The 15,050-nt window shown below is 47.3% G+C and overlaps 1 protein-coding gene across 1 annotated transcript; it reads right to left on the reverse strand.

The window, feature by feature from the left end:
* Positions 1–9,810: 9,810 nt before the first annotated feature.
* Positions 9,811–13,690, reverse strand: LOC147003389 (uncharacterized). The gene is made up of 2 exons (XM_085842054.1): positions 12,757–13,690; positions 9,811–10,440 (listed from the first exon to the last, which is right to left on the reverse strand). The coding sequence occupies exon 1, from the start codon at positions 13,613–13,615 to the stop codon at positions 12,866–12,868; it is 750 nt and encodes a 249-aa protein (XP_085698180.1). The 5' UTR covers positions 13,616–13,690; the 3' UTR covers positions 9,811–10,440; positions 12,757–12,865.
* Between the last annotated feature and the right edge of the window lie 1,360 nt (positions 13,691–15,050).

Here is a 15,050-nt window from a genome sequence, read left to right on the forward strand (position 1 = left end):
GAGAGAGAGAGAGAGAGAGAGAGAGAGAGAGAGAGAAAGGGGTTAATTGGAACAGTGGTGCATCTCAGGGACTCAGGGAGGACAAAGCTTCCCTGGAACCTGACAGTGACGTGGGCCTAAGCCAGGAGGAAAGTCCTAGGCTTCCCATAGAAGCTCCTACCCACCTCTCACCCACTGCAAGAGTACAGACTGTGGAGTCACGTACTGTGTCTGGACTCCAGGGTGCTCTGAATCATAGAGGTGTGTGTGGTATGGTATTAGAACTCGTATCACTGGCAGATCTCCTGCGGGTCCTGAAACACATATCCCTCATAATCTCATGGGGCGGCTTCTGGCCAGTTTCCATAGGCGCTGTCGTGTTCCTTACCCCTGTCCCCTTACCCATCTGCTCTTGGGCAATGACCCAAAATACCCTGAATTCCCAGGGTGCACAGATAGAGTTCAACACCATGGACAACAGTCATGCCTCCTTGTTCCTGCCAGTCTTTCCAGATCCCTCACTTATTACCATCTGTCCTTTGTGCTGTACAGGAAGTAGCCCAGACCTATCGCCAAAGCAATGGCAACGAGGATCCTGATAATGATGCCAGCGATGGCTCCAGGAGACATAGAGGATGACTGGAGACCTCGGCCAAGAGATAACATCAAGACTAAGCAGGGAACACTCTTCCTATCCCCAGCCCCATTCCAGAGTGTCTGTCTTCTTAATCTTTACTGACTGAGGAAATTGTTTTCCAGCCACTGGGACTCAGCAATTGACAGTGTGTGGAATCCTCCCCAGAGCACATTGGCTTGTGTTCAAATCCGCCAACTGTGTGACACTGGGCACGTTAATCAACCTCTCTGTGCATGAAGCATGTCTTCAGTTGATGGAGCAAGAATTGATCAGTATGTAAATATGTGTTTGGTAGAACTGGTTATTTGGGTAGGTCAAGGCATGGAGTGAGGAAAAGGATTTTGATAACAGAAACTTGGATGTCCCTTAGATAAATCCCGTTGACTCTCTAGGGCAGTGTGATGCTGAGCAGATAAATTCACTCCAGAACTGAATTTTCTTATTGACAATGAGGAAAGTGATACCCACTGTAGATGATGCTGCAGGGATGAGAAGAGGCTGCACCTAGTCATGCCTGATGTGGAGCAGCTGGTTCCACAATGGCCTGATGCTTGCCCATCCATTTCTGACTAAGCCTTTTGCAGAGGGATGATGGCTCAGGGTTTGAGGAAGTGGCCTTGGTTTGTTGAGTATTAAGATAGATCTTTCTGGGATCTCTGTCTGCCAGTCTGTCTTTCTGTCATTCATTATCTCTCTCTCTCTCTCTCTCTCTCTCTCTCTCTCTCTCTCTCACTCACACACACACACACAGACAGACAGACAGAGAGAGAGAGAGAGAGAGAGAGAGAGAGAGAGAGAGAGAGAGAGAGCGCTCTATTCCAAACACATTTCTGCTGATTCATGCCTCTAGCTCACTAGACTCCAGTCAGGCACTCTATAACCGCAAAATATCTTAAAATATGGAGGCCTTTGCCTCCCAAGTGACTGGGATTATATGCCTGTTCTGTCTCCATTTTTTAGAGTTTAGTTTTGATTACGTTAAAAGTTTATGTGCATGTGTGTGCAGACATGAATTGGATCTTCATGGAGCTGGAGTTGAAGGCATTGTGAACCTCCTGATGTGGGTCCTAGGAATCGAGCTCAAGTCCTCCATTACAGAAGCCAGAGCTCTTAACTTCTGAGCCAGGTCTCCAGCCCATTGAGATGCTTTTGCCCAGAGTTCTGTTGCAGCAATGAGACAAGTAAGCAATATATTAACTCTATAGATCTGTGAGATCATCAATGGGATCATTCATGATATTTCTAGAACATTTGACATACACGATAGAAACCTGACAAGATATGATGATGGTGGTGATAGAAAGGAAGATGACAAAGGAAACGGTTGTTGAGGAGCCATTAAGCACTCTCAGCCTTTTCACAAGGTCCCATTTAAATTCTCATGAGCAGCAATGAAGCTAACCAACTCTCTTCTCTGAGCCCCAGTTTCTTCAATTATCAAATAGTCTTCACCAAAGTGGACACTTGTTCGGAACACTGAACTGGGTCATTTGGGATGCTGTGTGGGGTCTTTGGCTTAGAGGACAACCAAGAATAGTGCTGTGGAATGGTAGCAATGGTTTCAGACAGCGGGAACAGGGATTGAGCACTAGGTCTCATCTCTCCTATGTGGTGGAGATAGTAACAAGCTCATCCCATAAGTGATTGACACAGGGCACCAAAAAATATTTGCTCAGCAGTAGGGTCCCTGCCTAGAATCCCCCAGTGAAGGTCTGGGGTGTGTGGCTCAATGGTAGAGCTCCTGCCTAGAATCCCCCAGTAAGAATCTAAGATATAGCTCAGTCGTAGAGCACATGGTTCAGGCATGTGTCACAACCTTATTACACAAAATTTAGTTTAGCAAATACACTGTGCCAAGCACAAGCCAATACGTTTTACAAATGCTCATTAATCTTCAATAACTATAACAATATGTGTAAATACTTTCATAGACAATTATTCAGCCACAACATTTGCCCTCAAACCAGGAGTAACTGGGACTCCCAGGATCCAGGGGACACATGAACCCCGGCCCAGCCAGTGGCATGGAATCTTTCCTGTCTGAGCTTGTGTCCTGAGTAGACCTGGGGTGCTGGCTCCATACCCAGTCCCATAACACCCAGAGGGATCCCGACTCCCAGGTGCTCTGAAATGCCAAGGATCACAGGATCACAGGTGCTCTGACACTCACAGGATCACAGGCTCACAGGCTCACAGGCTCACAGAGGAAGCTTGATTCCTAGGAGATTGGACACACATGGGAGCACTGGAGATCTGACACACTCAAGATCACAGCTGAGGCCACAACATTTTCCCCAACACTCAGTGTAACTGGGACCCCCAAGGAACCAGGGAAACACAAATATCTGCCCAGACAGAGGCACGGATTCCTTCCAGTTTGCACCTGTGCCCAGAGCAAACCCAGGTCTCTGGCTCCCCATCCACCCCTGCAACACCCAGAGAAGCCAGTGACACCCTGGAGCTGGTGGTTACAGGTGAGGGTCCTCTCAGGAGTCTAAGATCCAGATGTTACTCTTAAGCAAATGCTGACCTAACAGTACCTTCTACCACAGGCCAGCTATGGAGGTCAATGTTGATTGCTTATGCTGATTTAATATTTCATATGTACCTTTCCTAGGAATCTATGTTAAACCCATCTTTCAGCCCTGCAAAACTCTGTTGTAAGCTTATGAGTATTTGTGACCATCTCACGTGCCTCAAATCAGAAATTTAACTGATTCATTTTAAGGAACGATGGTCATAAAATCTACAGATCGTTTGGCTTACAAGACCCATACTCTGGGGTGTCTCTCGTCAGGTTCCAAGTGGGTCCAATAACCTCTGAACAAAGGTAGAGATTCAGATGCTATGGCTATTATACAGATAATCCTCAGGTGTGGTCAAAAGCCAGTGACACATTGGAGTACCTGGTCTCAGATGAGGGAGCCAGAGAGTCTCTGTGGAATAACATTGCACCTAATGCTGGTTTCCAATGGAGACCCTGGTATGTGATATGTCTGAGGACCCAAGGCTCCTGAGCCAATGGACACAGTATGCAGACTGTGGCTGTCTTCATTCAGTAAATGGGGGAGGGGGGAGGAGGATGGGATAATGAGAATGGAACCTGGAATGGCCAGGCAAGTAATGGGTCTTCCCACGACATTACCTGTCCTTTGGATACTCAGGGGTAAAGTCAACAGTTAGCAGAGTATGGTTGATCTTTACTGTAAAACTGTGCAAAGTCCCACCTCTTACTCAGCTACTTCCTTGCAGGGAACCTCCAGAAACTCACCTTGTGGGCTGAGCCAGGTTCTGTGATTGAATCAGGGAATTCTGTGACCATTTAGTGTGAGGGGACCATGAGAACCCAAATATATTTCCTGTATAAAGAAGCATCCTGGGACAGACAACTGAAGGATGGAAAAAGAAATTGTGGTATGTTTACTCAATGGAGCATTAATCAGCTATTAATAAAATGGCATAATGAAAATTTCAGGCAAATAGATAGAACTAGAAAAAGACTTTTTGAGTGAGGCAACCTAGACTCAGAAATACAAACATGATGTGTACTCACTTAATGGGGATATTAGCATTATGTAAAGGATAATTACATGACAGTCTGCATGTCTAGAGAAGTTCGATAAAGAGGAGACATCAAGGAGAGGCAACTGAATCTTGCTAGGAAGGGCAATAGAATAGATGTGTTTGGATTGACTGGGGGGCTTCTGGGCATGGGAACCGGAGAACTAAGGACTAAGGTAGGGAGAGAGTGGAGAGAGAGAGAGGGAGAGAGAGAGAGAGAGAGAGAGAGAGAGAGAGAGAGAGAGAGAGAGAGAGAGAGAGAGAGAGAGAGAGAGAGAAAGACAGAGAGAGAGACAGAGAGACACAGAGAGAGACAGAGAGAGACAGAGAGAGAGAGAGAGAGAGACTAAGACAGACAGACAGACAGACAGACAGACAGACTGGAATAGAGTGCAGTTGAGGGGCAATGTGGAAACCTAGTCCAGGGGAAATTTCCTGAAACCTATGAGGGTGGCTCTAGCAAAGACTCCTAGTAAAGGAGGATAGAGATCTTGAACCAGCCAATTTCAATAACAAGGTGAGACCCTCAGTGGATAGATTGGGACATGAACACAGCTACAAAATCTGTGATCCACAACCTGTCATGTCTGTAAGATATGCTGGGGCAATGTTGGCTCATAGCTTGTGAGAATGGCCAACCAATGAGTGGCTTAACTTCAGGCCCACACTATGGAAAGGAGCAGATGCCCAAGACTGCCTGGATAACCATGATCTTGAAGCCAGATGCCACTGAGACCTAAGGTAGAATCAAACATGTCTGACAAAAATGTCAATGAAATGATTGATACCCTAATGGTATTCTATTATCCTCAGACTAGTGCCTAGCCCAATCATCATCAGGGAGGCTTCCTCCAGCCACAGATAAGAGCAGATACAGAGCCGCAGAGGCAATCATAAGGTGATTGGGGATTACTGAAGAAGAAGAGGAGGAGGAGGAAAGGGAGGTGGGGAAGGATGAGAACCAGGAGGACGAGGAAGAGGGAGAGGATGAGGAGGGAAGATTATTGGGACGAGACAAGGCGAAGTGCACTAGAAAGGCACTAGTAGCCCATGGTGTCAACTAAACAGACCTCACAGGGGATCAGACACTGAACCTGAAACCACAGAACCTGCATGGGTTTTTAAAATTAGGCCCTCTGTGTCCAGGCTGAGAGTGTTTAGCTTGAGGTTTTTGTTGGTCTCCTAACAGTGTGAGTGGGAAGTGTTTCTGAAACGTTTGCTGGCTGTGGGATCCTTTTTCCCATTGAGTTGTTTTGTCAAGCCTTGATGGGACAGTTTATGTCTAGTCTTTTCTCCCGTATCACATTTTGACTGCAGTTTCTCATCCTTTATCTGGAATCTCTACTGCATACCCTCACCTTCCCCCATTTCCATGCCTTCTCTGCCACCCCCCGCCCCCCAGGAAAGAACAGCTCTCCAAGGGATAGTAACCAAATATGGCATAACAAGCTATAGTAAGACCAGGTACATATTTTCACATCAAGGATGGATGAAGCAACCCAGTCTGAGTAAGAGCAAAAGGATTCCAAAGGCAGGGAAAACATTCAGACATAGCCCTTGCCCCCAATGTTAGCAATTCCACAAGAACACCAACCTACACAACCATAGCATATATGCAGAGGACCCATGTCAGACCCATGCAGGCTCCCTGATTTCTGTGATCTCTCTTGAGTCCCAGTTGTTGGATTTTGTTTTATTGATTCTTTCAGATTTTCACATCAGAAACCCTAATCATACTTGTTTTCCAGTCCTTCCATGTCTGCCCCCACTTTGGGAACCTTCCCTACAAAATAAAAATAAAATAAAATAAAGTAAGAATACTCCTTTTCAAAGTCCAGTTTATGTCATCTGTGTATTCACTGGAGCATGGTCAAACTCTCAGTGGTCTGTCCTTAAGTAGAACTGAGCCAGAAGCCATCCACTGTGGTGAGCTAACCACAGCATTCTTACCATACTTTGTTTATATTATTAATTATTTATTTTATTTATTTACATCCCACATGCTGTCCCTTCCAGTTCACTCTCGAAGAGTTCTTTCTCCCATACATCTCCCCTTCACATGTGAGAGGTTACTCCCCACCCCCTGTATCCTCCATCATGGGGCATCAAATCTCTACAAGATTAAGTGAATCTTCTTCCACTGAGGCCAAATAAGGAAGTCCTTCTCTTCATATGTGGCAGGGGACATGGACCAGCTCATGGATGCTCTTTGGTTGGTGGCTTAGTCTCTGGTAGCTCCCAGGGGTTCATGCTAGTTGACACTTTTGGTCTTCCTAGGGGGTCACCAGCTTCTTCAGTTTTTTCAATCCTTTCCCTAACTCTCCCATAGGGATCCCAGACCTCAGTCCAATGTTTGGTTGTTTGTATCTGAACCCATCTCAGTCATCTGCTGGTAGAGCCTCTCAGAGAAAGCCATGCTAGACTACTATCTGCAAGCACAACATAGTATCTGTAATAGTGTCAGGGTCTAGTGCTTGTTCATAGGATGGATCCTATGAAGTTGGGCTGGTCACTGCTCAGCCATTGGTTCAGTCCCTGCTCCACTTTTGCCCCTGCATTTCTTTTAGACAGAAACAATATTGGGTTGAAAAGTTTGAAGGTTGGTCAGTATCCCCAACCCACCACGGTGGGCCCTGTATATCTATCTGGGGTTGTCTCTTCAGGTTCCATCTCCTCACTGTTGGGTATTTCGACTATGATCACTCACACCGAGTCCTGGGAGCCTCCCCCATGCCAGGTCTCTGGGACTTTCTAGAGTTTACTCCCATCATGCACCACTCACTCTTGGCAGCTGCCTACTTCCATTCATTGTCCTGGCCCTCTGGGCTTTTCTCTTGTAGCCTCCAATACCTGACCCTGGCGCCCTGTACTCCTTTGCCTCAAGCTCCCTTCTTTCACCCAGATCCCTACCCTCATTGCCTCCCATGATCATTCATTCTCTTTTGAAGAGTAATTGAAGCATCCTCACTTGAGCTTTCCCCCTTGTTTAACTTCTGAGTGTCTATGGGGGGGGGGGTGCATCAAGAGTATTCTGTATTTTTTGGCTAATATCCACTTATCAATGAGAACATAACATGCATGTCCTTTGGTCTGGGTTACCTCACTCAAGATGATATTTTCTAGTTCCATCCATTTGCCTAGAAAATTCATGTTGTCTATGTTTTTAATAACTGAATATTCCATTTTGTAAACCAACCACATTTTCTATATCCATTCTTCCGTTGAGGGACATCTGGGTTGTTTCCTGTTGCTAACTAATATGAATAAGGCTGCTTTAAACATAGTGGAACATGTGTCCTTATGGCGTGGTGCAGCATTTTTGGGTATATGCCCAGGAGTGGTATAGCTTGGTCTTCATGTATAACTATTTCAGATTGAGGAACCACCAGATTGATTTGCAGAGTGGTTGTAAATGTTTGCAATCTCACCAGCTATGCAGGGTGTCTTATGCTGAAAGACTCCAAAACTCCCAAAGGGAGGCACTTACTCAAGCCTCGGGTCAGCCGCGCACCCAAGAAGACACTGAGACCGAACTTAAGATGTATAGAGAGCAAGATTTAATATAGCAACGACAAGAAAGCAGACAGAAAGCACATATACCAGATATCTGGGGTCGAAACTCGCAGAGGAGATTCGGCAATTAGCCCAAACTTTTCACAAGCTTTTATAGGAAATAGCCAGGTAAAAAGTACAAGTTTTACGTCACCAAGGTGTTCTGCCAAGGGGCTTTACATAACCAAGGGGTCGTGTCCTATATTTTGGCAATGTACTCGATCTATTGGAACATTCTGGGACAGTACCAGGAGGCCCCTATCTCAAAAATGTTCTTGGCATAGTCTTCAGTTGGGAGGGGTAGGACTAGGTTTTTTCCAGGAGACCCCTTTATCTAAAAAATGTTCTTGGAGCAGTTTCCAATTGGGAGGGGGTACCTTGGGGTAAAAAGTTCAGGAGTGCTCCGGGAACTATCTCTGGATGGGAGGGGTAAGAGAACTCTGAGCTGAAGAGTTCATGGAGAGTTCAGGTGTCCAGTAATTTTAACTCTTTCATTCCCCCCTTCTTTTAGGGACAAGCTCTAATCTTAGAGCTGGGTACCGGCTTCCTGAAGGACCCGATATTGTTGTTTTAATACCATAACTTGTACTGTATTTATTCTTTCTCTGACAAAAGCCACTAACTTATTAAGAATGCAGAGGCCGAGAGTGAGCAAAAGCATAAGTATAATTAAGGGTCCTGCTATGGAGGAGAGGAGAGTGGTAAGCCAAGGGGACTTATTAAACCAGCTTTCGAACCATCCTTGTTGGCTTTCTCTCTCTCTTTTACGCATATCTAGGCGTTCTCTAAGTCTGGCCATAGAGTCTTTGATTACTCCTGAATGATCAACATAAAAACAACATTCTTCTTTTAGGGCAGCACAAAGTCCTCCTTCTTTAAGGAACAATAAGTCTAATCCCCTCCTATTTTGCAGCACTACTTCAGACAGGGAAGTTAAAGATTCTTCTAATTTAGTTATAGACTGTTCTATAGTTCTAATATCAATGTCCATAGCTGTACGTAATTCTTCATAGTATTGGGGGGTCTGAATTAAGGCAGCGGTCCCTGTGCCTACTCCCGCTGCTACTCCCAATCCCAAAAGTACTGCCAGGGTTAAGGTAATGGGCTCTCTTCTCCAACGGACCCGATGATCAAACTTATCTAAAAAGGAGCTATCATCATGATACAGGAGTCTAGGAATAAGCTGAACTAAAATGCAGAAGTCTTTGGAACTATTAAAAACAGATATAGATACACAAGGAGTGAGACCAGTATTGCAAGCCCATACTGTGTCTATGGGAGGCACCAGATACTGACCACTTTTGCTAGGCTGGATGTTCTGGGTCTGATTACAAAGGTGCCGTTTATCCTGAGGTGCCTGGCCTAAACAGAGTCCACTTCCTGAAACTGCTTCCAGAGTCAGCTTTCTGTTTTCTCCCCAAAGGCATTGAGAATGATCTGAAGTAGTATTATAAGTCCTGATCTGAGCAATTCCTTCATAATAAGGGGGCCTAGAGTCATAGCATAACCAACATGATTGAGTCATATTAGGATTAGTCCTATTCAACACCAAAAAAGCTCCTTGAACTAGACTGACCAGACGGCTTTTTGTATCTAGGGGCGGTGGGGAAACTAAGGTCGGTAGGGAAGGTCTCACTGTTCTGGGCTGTGGAGTTGGTGGAGCTGGTACAGCCGGGACTTGTGGGGGAGCTGGTACTATTGGGGGACCCTGTTCTGTCACAGTCAGCCTGATTGTAAAAATGAACCCAGGGTCTCTCGGTGGACTGGATACACGCCAACCCCACTTATTTCCTTTAAGCCAACTTAAACGATTTTGTTTTCCTTTTTCAGTGAATTTTATAAGTAGGGGGTTGCAGTATTTACCTTTGCATGGTCCTGGGGGGCTGTTTTCAGTAGCACACCCATAAGCTCCTATGGCGGCCTCATCTGGATGGAGGTCGCCATAGTTTGGATATTTATGGGGATCTCTTTCTCCTTGATATGGCTTATCATAACCACTACCTCGTTTTACCGTGATTAGATCCCAGTCAGAGGAAGGCTTCCAGTAGGCCTCCCCTGTTGTTTCACATATCCATTTGCCACAGAAATAATCTGATGCCCCCCCCCATTTTTGTTGAAGCTCTTTGTTTTGACCCTGACCAGGGCAAACATAAAACTGTGCAGCTCTAAGATTAGCTCGGTAGAACTGCCCTGAACACCCATACATGTTCCCTATTCCACCTGAAACACACCGCTGTTCAGGGGGTGGGTTACTAAGATCAGTATGGTCAGGGAGGTCCCAATTGGGAGATCCTGCTACTAACTTACAAATGTCAGGTGTGAGATCAGGCCACCAAGTCCAAGGGGGATGTGCTGCAGTGATTGCCCATACAATGTTTCCCTCCCCATTAAGCACTTCCCATGACTGTTGAATCGGGGCAAGAGGGTTGTCGTTCCCTAGGCTTAGGGTGGCCCCCACGACACAAACGAAGTTTAAGAGGATTGTCAGTAGTTGCCACCGTCCAGTTGTCTTCATGGTTGCCTCTACCCTGGCTAGGAGCCTTCTTGACGTGGGAGGCGTGGAGTTGTTAACAGTATCAGATATGGTCCTTTCCACCGAGGCTCAAGAGCGCCGGTGCGATGTCATCTGACAAGGACCGAACTGCTGTAGTCTCAGGTGCATGAGCTTCTTTGATCTGGTCCCAGATCTGTGTTCTGACAACCTCCAAGGCCTTTAAATGGGTAAACAGAGCAGAGGGTGAGAAAGAGTCAACACAGGGATCCAATATCCTGCTAGACTCAGTCAAAGAAGTAAAACGTCCAGGTGTGTTTCGGACTCTGAGAAGCACAAAGGGAAGGAGGGTCACCCAGTCTTTACTGCCAGTCTCAATAACTAATTTAGTTAGGGTCTGGGCATGACACAGGTGCACGTAGATCAGATCTCTGGCTGGAACTGGTGAGATGTCCTTGGGATATCCAGCTCGTTCACTGTAACCAGTTGTGACCAGACTTTTTTCTGTATCACCTGCAAGCCCTTTTAACTTAGCATACAGAGCATTATTAACAACATAGGTTTAAACACATCATTTGAGACTATGATGGGCATAGGGGTTTCATAAAGGATCTTAAACAGAGTAAAACTGAATCAAGAGATAGGACATAGGGAAGGAACACCAAGTCCATGCCAGTCTCCACGATTAATTTTGTCAAGGTCTGTCTTAGAGTTTTAAACTAATTTTTATCTATCCTGAGCTCTGAGGTCTATACACACAATGTAATTTTTATTTGACCTCTAAATGCTTGGCCACACCCTGACTTACCTGGGCAACTATTGCTTTTGGCACTCTGAACCTTGGAAAAAAATTTTCTTTAATAGTCTTCTTGATGACTATGTGAGCAGTATCATTTATCCATATTGAGAACGTCTTTTTCTGCAGATGTCAACAGCTTTCTTTGTCTGCATATTGTTCCATACAGTGGCAAAAGCATACCCGCTGTCAGTGTCATTTATAAAGCTTGTATCAAAACCACAAGTTCAGCTTTTTGGGCTGAAGTCTCTTTAGGGAAGCTGCTGGCCTATATCACCTGCTTTTTGTCCACTGCTGCACTGCTGTCCCCGCCTTCCGCTTACCTTTAACCATGAGGCTACTGCCATCCGTGTAGGGTAAAAGGCTTAGTCAGATCTGGCAAAGCCAGAGCGGGGGCTGCAAGCAAGGCTGCCTTTATGCTGTCAAAGGCTTTTTGGTGTTCTTCAGTCCAGGTGAATGGGACTTTTTCTTTAGTCCAGAGTCTGTAAAAGCCCACCGTTCCCAGAAACTCACGTGGCGCGGGGTGGTGGGGGTTGGGATCAGCATCACAGCCTTTTCCTTGGCTTCGGTGAGCCACCGCTTTCCGTCGTCGGCACCTCGGTACGACATAGCTGAGCTTTCTTAGCCGATACCCGATATCCCAACTCACCCAGTTCATTCAGGAGCTTCTAGGAGGGCCAGAATTTTTCTTTGTCTTTGATGTCTCTGCCTTCAGCCAACCGCAGGGCTTGGGTTAGTGCCAGGAGTTCAACCTTCTGAGCCAAAGTTCCTTCTGCCAGAATGTCAGAGTGATGAGTAGGTCTTATTCTGTCAACAAAAAGCTCTAATAATGTGTCCATCAGCCAGGGAAACAATTGAATCATGAGTCTCTGACCAGAAGCCACTATGTGCAGACAAGCAGGCCATCCCTCAGTCAACAGGTCTAATTTTTCAAGTGCCACTGGTCTTTTAGGGTCCCAATTTCTGAGTAAGAACCTCTTTAGCAATACTTTTGTTCTCAGTCACATTTAGGAGTCCCAAAGTTGGGGACAACATTAGGGCAGTCTCAATAGCATCTAAGGCCATCCAAGGTTGTTCTTTATTTCTTATACGAGGGGCTGTTTATCTTTTTAATGCAGCAGAACCTGGGATCCACAGTTTGCAAGGACCTGTAGTGTCCAGGAACCTTTTAAACTTGCTTTGCATTGGTTAGTGGAGGAATATGAAAACACAGTCTCTTTTAAGGACTCAGCTTCTGTGTTAGCACCCCTTCTGTTATTTCTTTATTTTTAGCCACGAACAGGTGAAGGGTTTGGTCATGAGGGGGGGCTCCTCTTCTTTTTGTTAGGACAGTCTCTCACCCAGTGTTCTTCTTTTTCAACAGCAAACACTCTGATCTTTAGCCAAAAGCTTTCTTCTTTTTTTTGTTGCCAGGTACTAAGTTTTCTAGTCTCCCTGACTTTTGTGACCAGCAATTCATTTCTCTTATCTTTTTTGAAAATTTTCTGGCTCCCTATTTCTTACAGATCATCTCTAAGTGCTAGTATTATTAGCAAGTGTCACTTTGCTAGGTTCTAGTCTTTGTCATTTATCTCTCTTTGCTCCTGTTTCTTAACTGCAATGGATCTAATTATTACATCTATATTCTGTCACTTAACTTTTTCATAGTTTACCTCTTTTTACTGTTAGGTCAGATTGTCGGGGCACTAGTCCCACAGAGACGAGACCCTCAACAGAGCCTGGCAGTCAGGTGCTCCTTACCTTGTATGTCTCCCTCACCGGAGCTTAAAACAGATTCACTGCCAGCAACTCAGGGCAGTGCCTGAGAAGAGAAAACACATGGGGCAGAGAAGGGAGTGCAGTTTTCACATCAGACCACTGATATTTCAAAATGAACACAATTTTTTTCTCTGTTAACAAGAGACAGGATACAGGGGGCAGGAGAATGAGCCTTTCTCCCACCCAAGAGGCAGGCAAAGGCTGAAAACAGATCCTTTGATGTGAAGAGCCCAGCGCCGAGTCTCCGCTGCGCGCCGGAATGCAGCGTAAACTCCTGGGAGTGGCAAACAAACACTGGCAGGGAGGGGGAACTTAACCACTTGTTACTCTCTGTACTGTCCTCCCGCATGGCCCGGAGGCGGCGGCGGGCCTGGCGGAGCGCAGACAGCAGCCTCCTCCTGCGAAACGGCCCCGCCGCCGGTCGGGGCGGCAGCGGCTGCGGTGGGGGCAGCAGCGGCGGCGGCGCGGGCGTCGGACACAAGGGAGGGAGTGTGGGCGGGCACCTGTGCGCAGACCCCGGGAGGAGCCAAATGAGGATCAATTTAACTACTTGTTTTCCGGCATGGCTTGAGCCCCAGGCATCCACGGAGCTCTCTTGGCCGGAGGCAACGGCGGCCTCCCGAGCTTTGGAAACGCAAGGCACCCGCGCAGCAGGGCGGGGGAACTTCTCTGTGCGCCCCGCGGCGGGCGCGCAGACACAAGGGAGTGCGGGCAGACTCCAGGGGGAAGCCAAAGGAGGGACGGCGGCCACAGTTGGCCCCTCCCCAGCTGTGGCAGGCTTCACGGCTATTCCGGGGCTGGCAGGCGGGGGCCGGCAGGCCGCTGCACTCACTACCAGCATCTCACAACTCGGGGCACAGGCAGCCTCCGCCTCTGCCGTGCCTGCAGAAGCCAGAACCTCAGCGCCACTGCTGCTATCAAAGCCCCACCCGCGCTGCCGAAGCCGGAAATTCTTAGCCCAGCTCTGCAATCTCAGAGCTCTTTTGAGCAGCCTGGGGCTCCCCAGCCGAGTGCGGACCGTGTGCTGCCCCTGTCGGCCGGTGGCAGCTGGTCTTGCCCCACGATGGCCCCGCAGCCAGGCTGGCCGGCGCTGCCCGCCCGCTGCGAGCCGCTGGCACTGCCTCGCCGAGAGCGCGGTGGGCAAGACCGGCCTGATGGTTCTTTTTTCTCTTTTTTTTCCTTTTTTAAAACCATTGCTGACTAATTCTGTCCTGACGTCAGTCCAAGTCTACAGTCGACAAAGGGTTAACACACACACACACACACACAGTCTGTCATGTGGCCACAAACAAGCACACTCGTCCACGCCTGGACTTACACAACCAGCCAAACACTTTTTTTCTGACGGGGTCGGATTCTACATTGACTCCTTTTCCTGATAGGGGTGGGATTCCACATTCACTCCCGCTCTGGCAGAGGGAACACTCTCTCTCTTTCACTCTGCCAGGCAACAGCCAGGTCTTTTTGACTGTTCTGTACCCTGGGCACTCCTTCCAGGGTCTCCCTTGGAACATCCTTTTTTTGGGGTGCAGATTGTGAGGCCATAGACAGTCGTCCTCTCACAGCCACTGCCAGAATAAACCCACAATCTCAGAATACACAAATGCAGCAGTTCCACACCTACACACCCAGCAGATTGTCCCATTTCTAGAATAATAGCAGACACGACAAAAGCAGACACAAGACTTGAGACACTACAGGCAACTTACAGAATCAGATGGCCTCTCCAAGGCCGACAGATTGAGACTATCCCGGTCTCCAGTGGGGTCCACCAAGCGTCCTTGGTCCTCCCCTATCTCACCTGGGACGTCTCCCAGGGGCAGATCGGACGGTGGGCACCTGAGCACGTCTACTCTTACCCACTTCGCATTCCCTCCCGGAGTGCGATCTCTGGTGCTCTTACTGAGCACAGAGCGTCACGCAAAACCAGAACAGCGATCGCTCATACAGAATGGCCTTCCTGGCCTTTCAGAAATTAACAGAACACAGACACCAGACCAAAGCAGAGCAGTAAATCTTACTTCTGAGTGGGTCCAGGACCTCTGGGTAGACGCGCTGATTCCCGGCCAATGCACCAAATGAAAGACTCCAAAACTCCCAAAGGGAGGCACTTACTCAAGCCTCGGGTCAGCCGCGCACCCAAGAAGACACTGAGACCGAACTTAAGATGTATAGAGAGCAAGATTTAATATAGCAACGACAAGAAAGCAGACAGAAAGCACATATACCAGATATCTGGGGTCGAAACTCGCAGAGGAGATTCGGCAATTAGCCCA

Source organism: Mus caroli, unplaced genomic scaffold (assembly GCF_978045245.1).
Source record: "Mus caroli unplaced genomic scaffold, Mus_caroli_1 scaffold_8, whole genome shotgun sequence".
Classification (NCBI taxonomy): Eukaryota; Metazoa; Chordata; class Mammalia; order Rodentia; family Muridae; genus Mus; species Mus caroli.

What these genes read in the sequence shown, in the direction of transcription:
- LOC147003389 (XM_085842054.1), bottom strand. Translation starts at nt 13,615, where the DNA reads ATGCTGGTAGTGAGTGCAGCGGCCTGCCGGCCCCCGCCTGCCAGCCCC.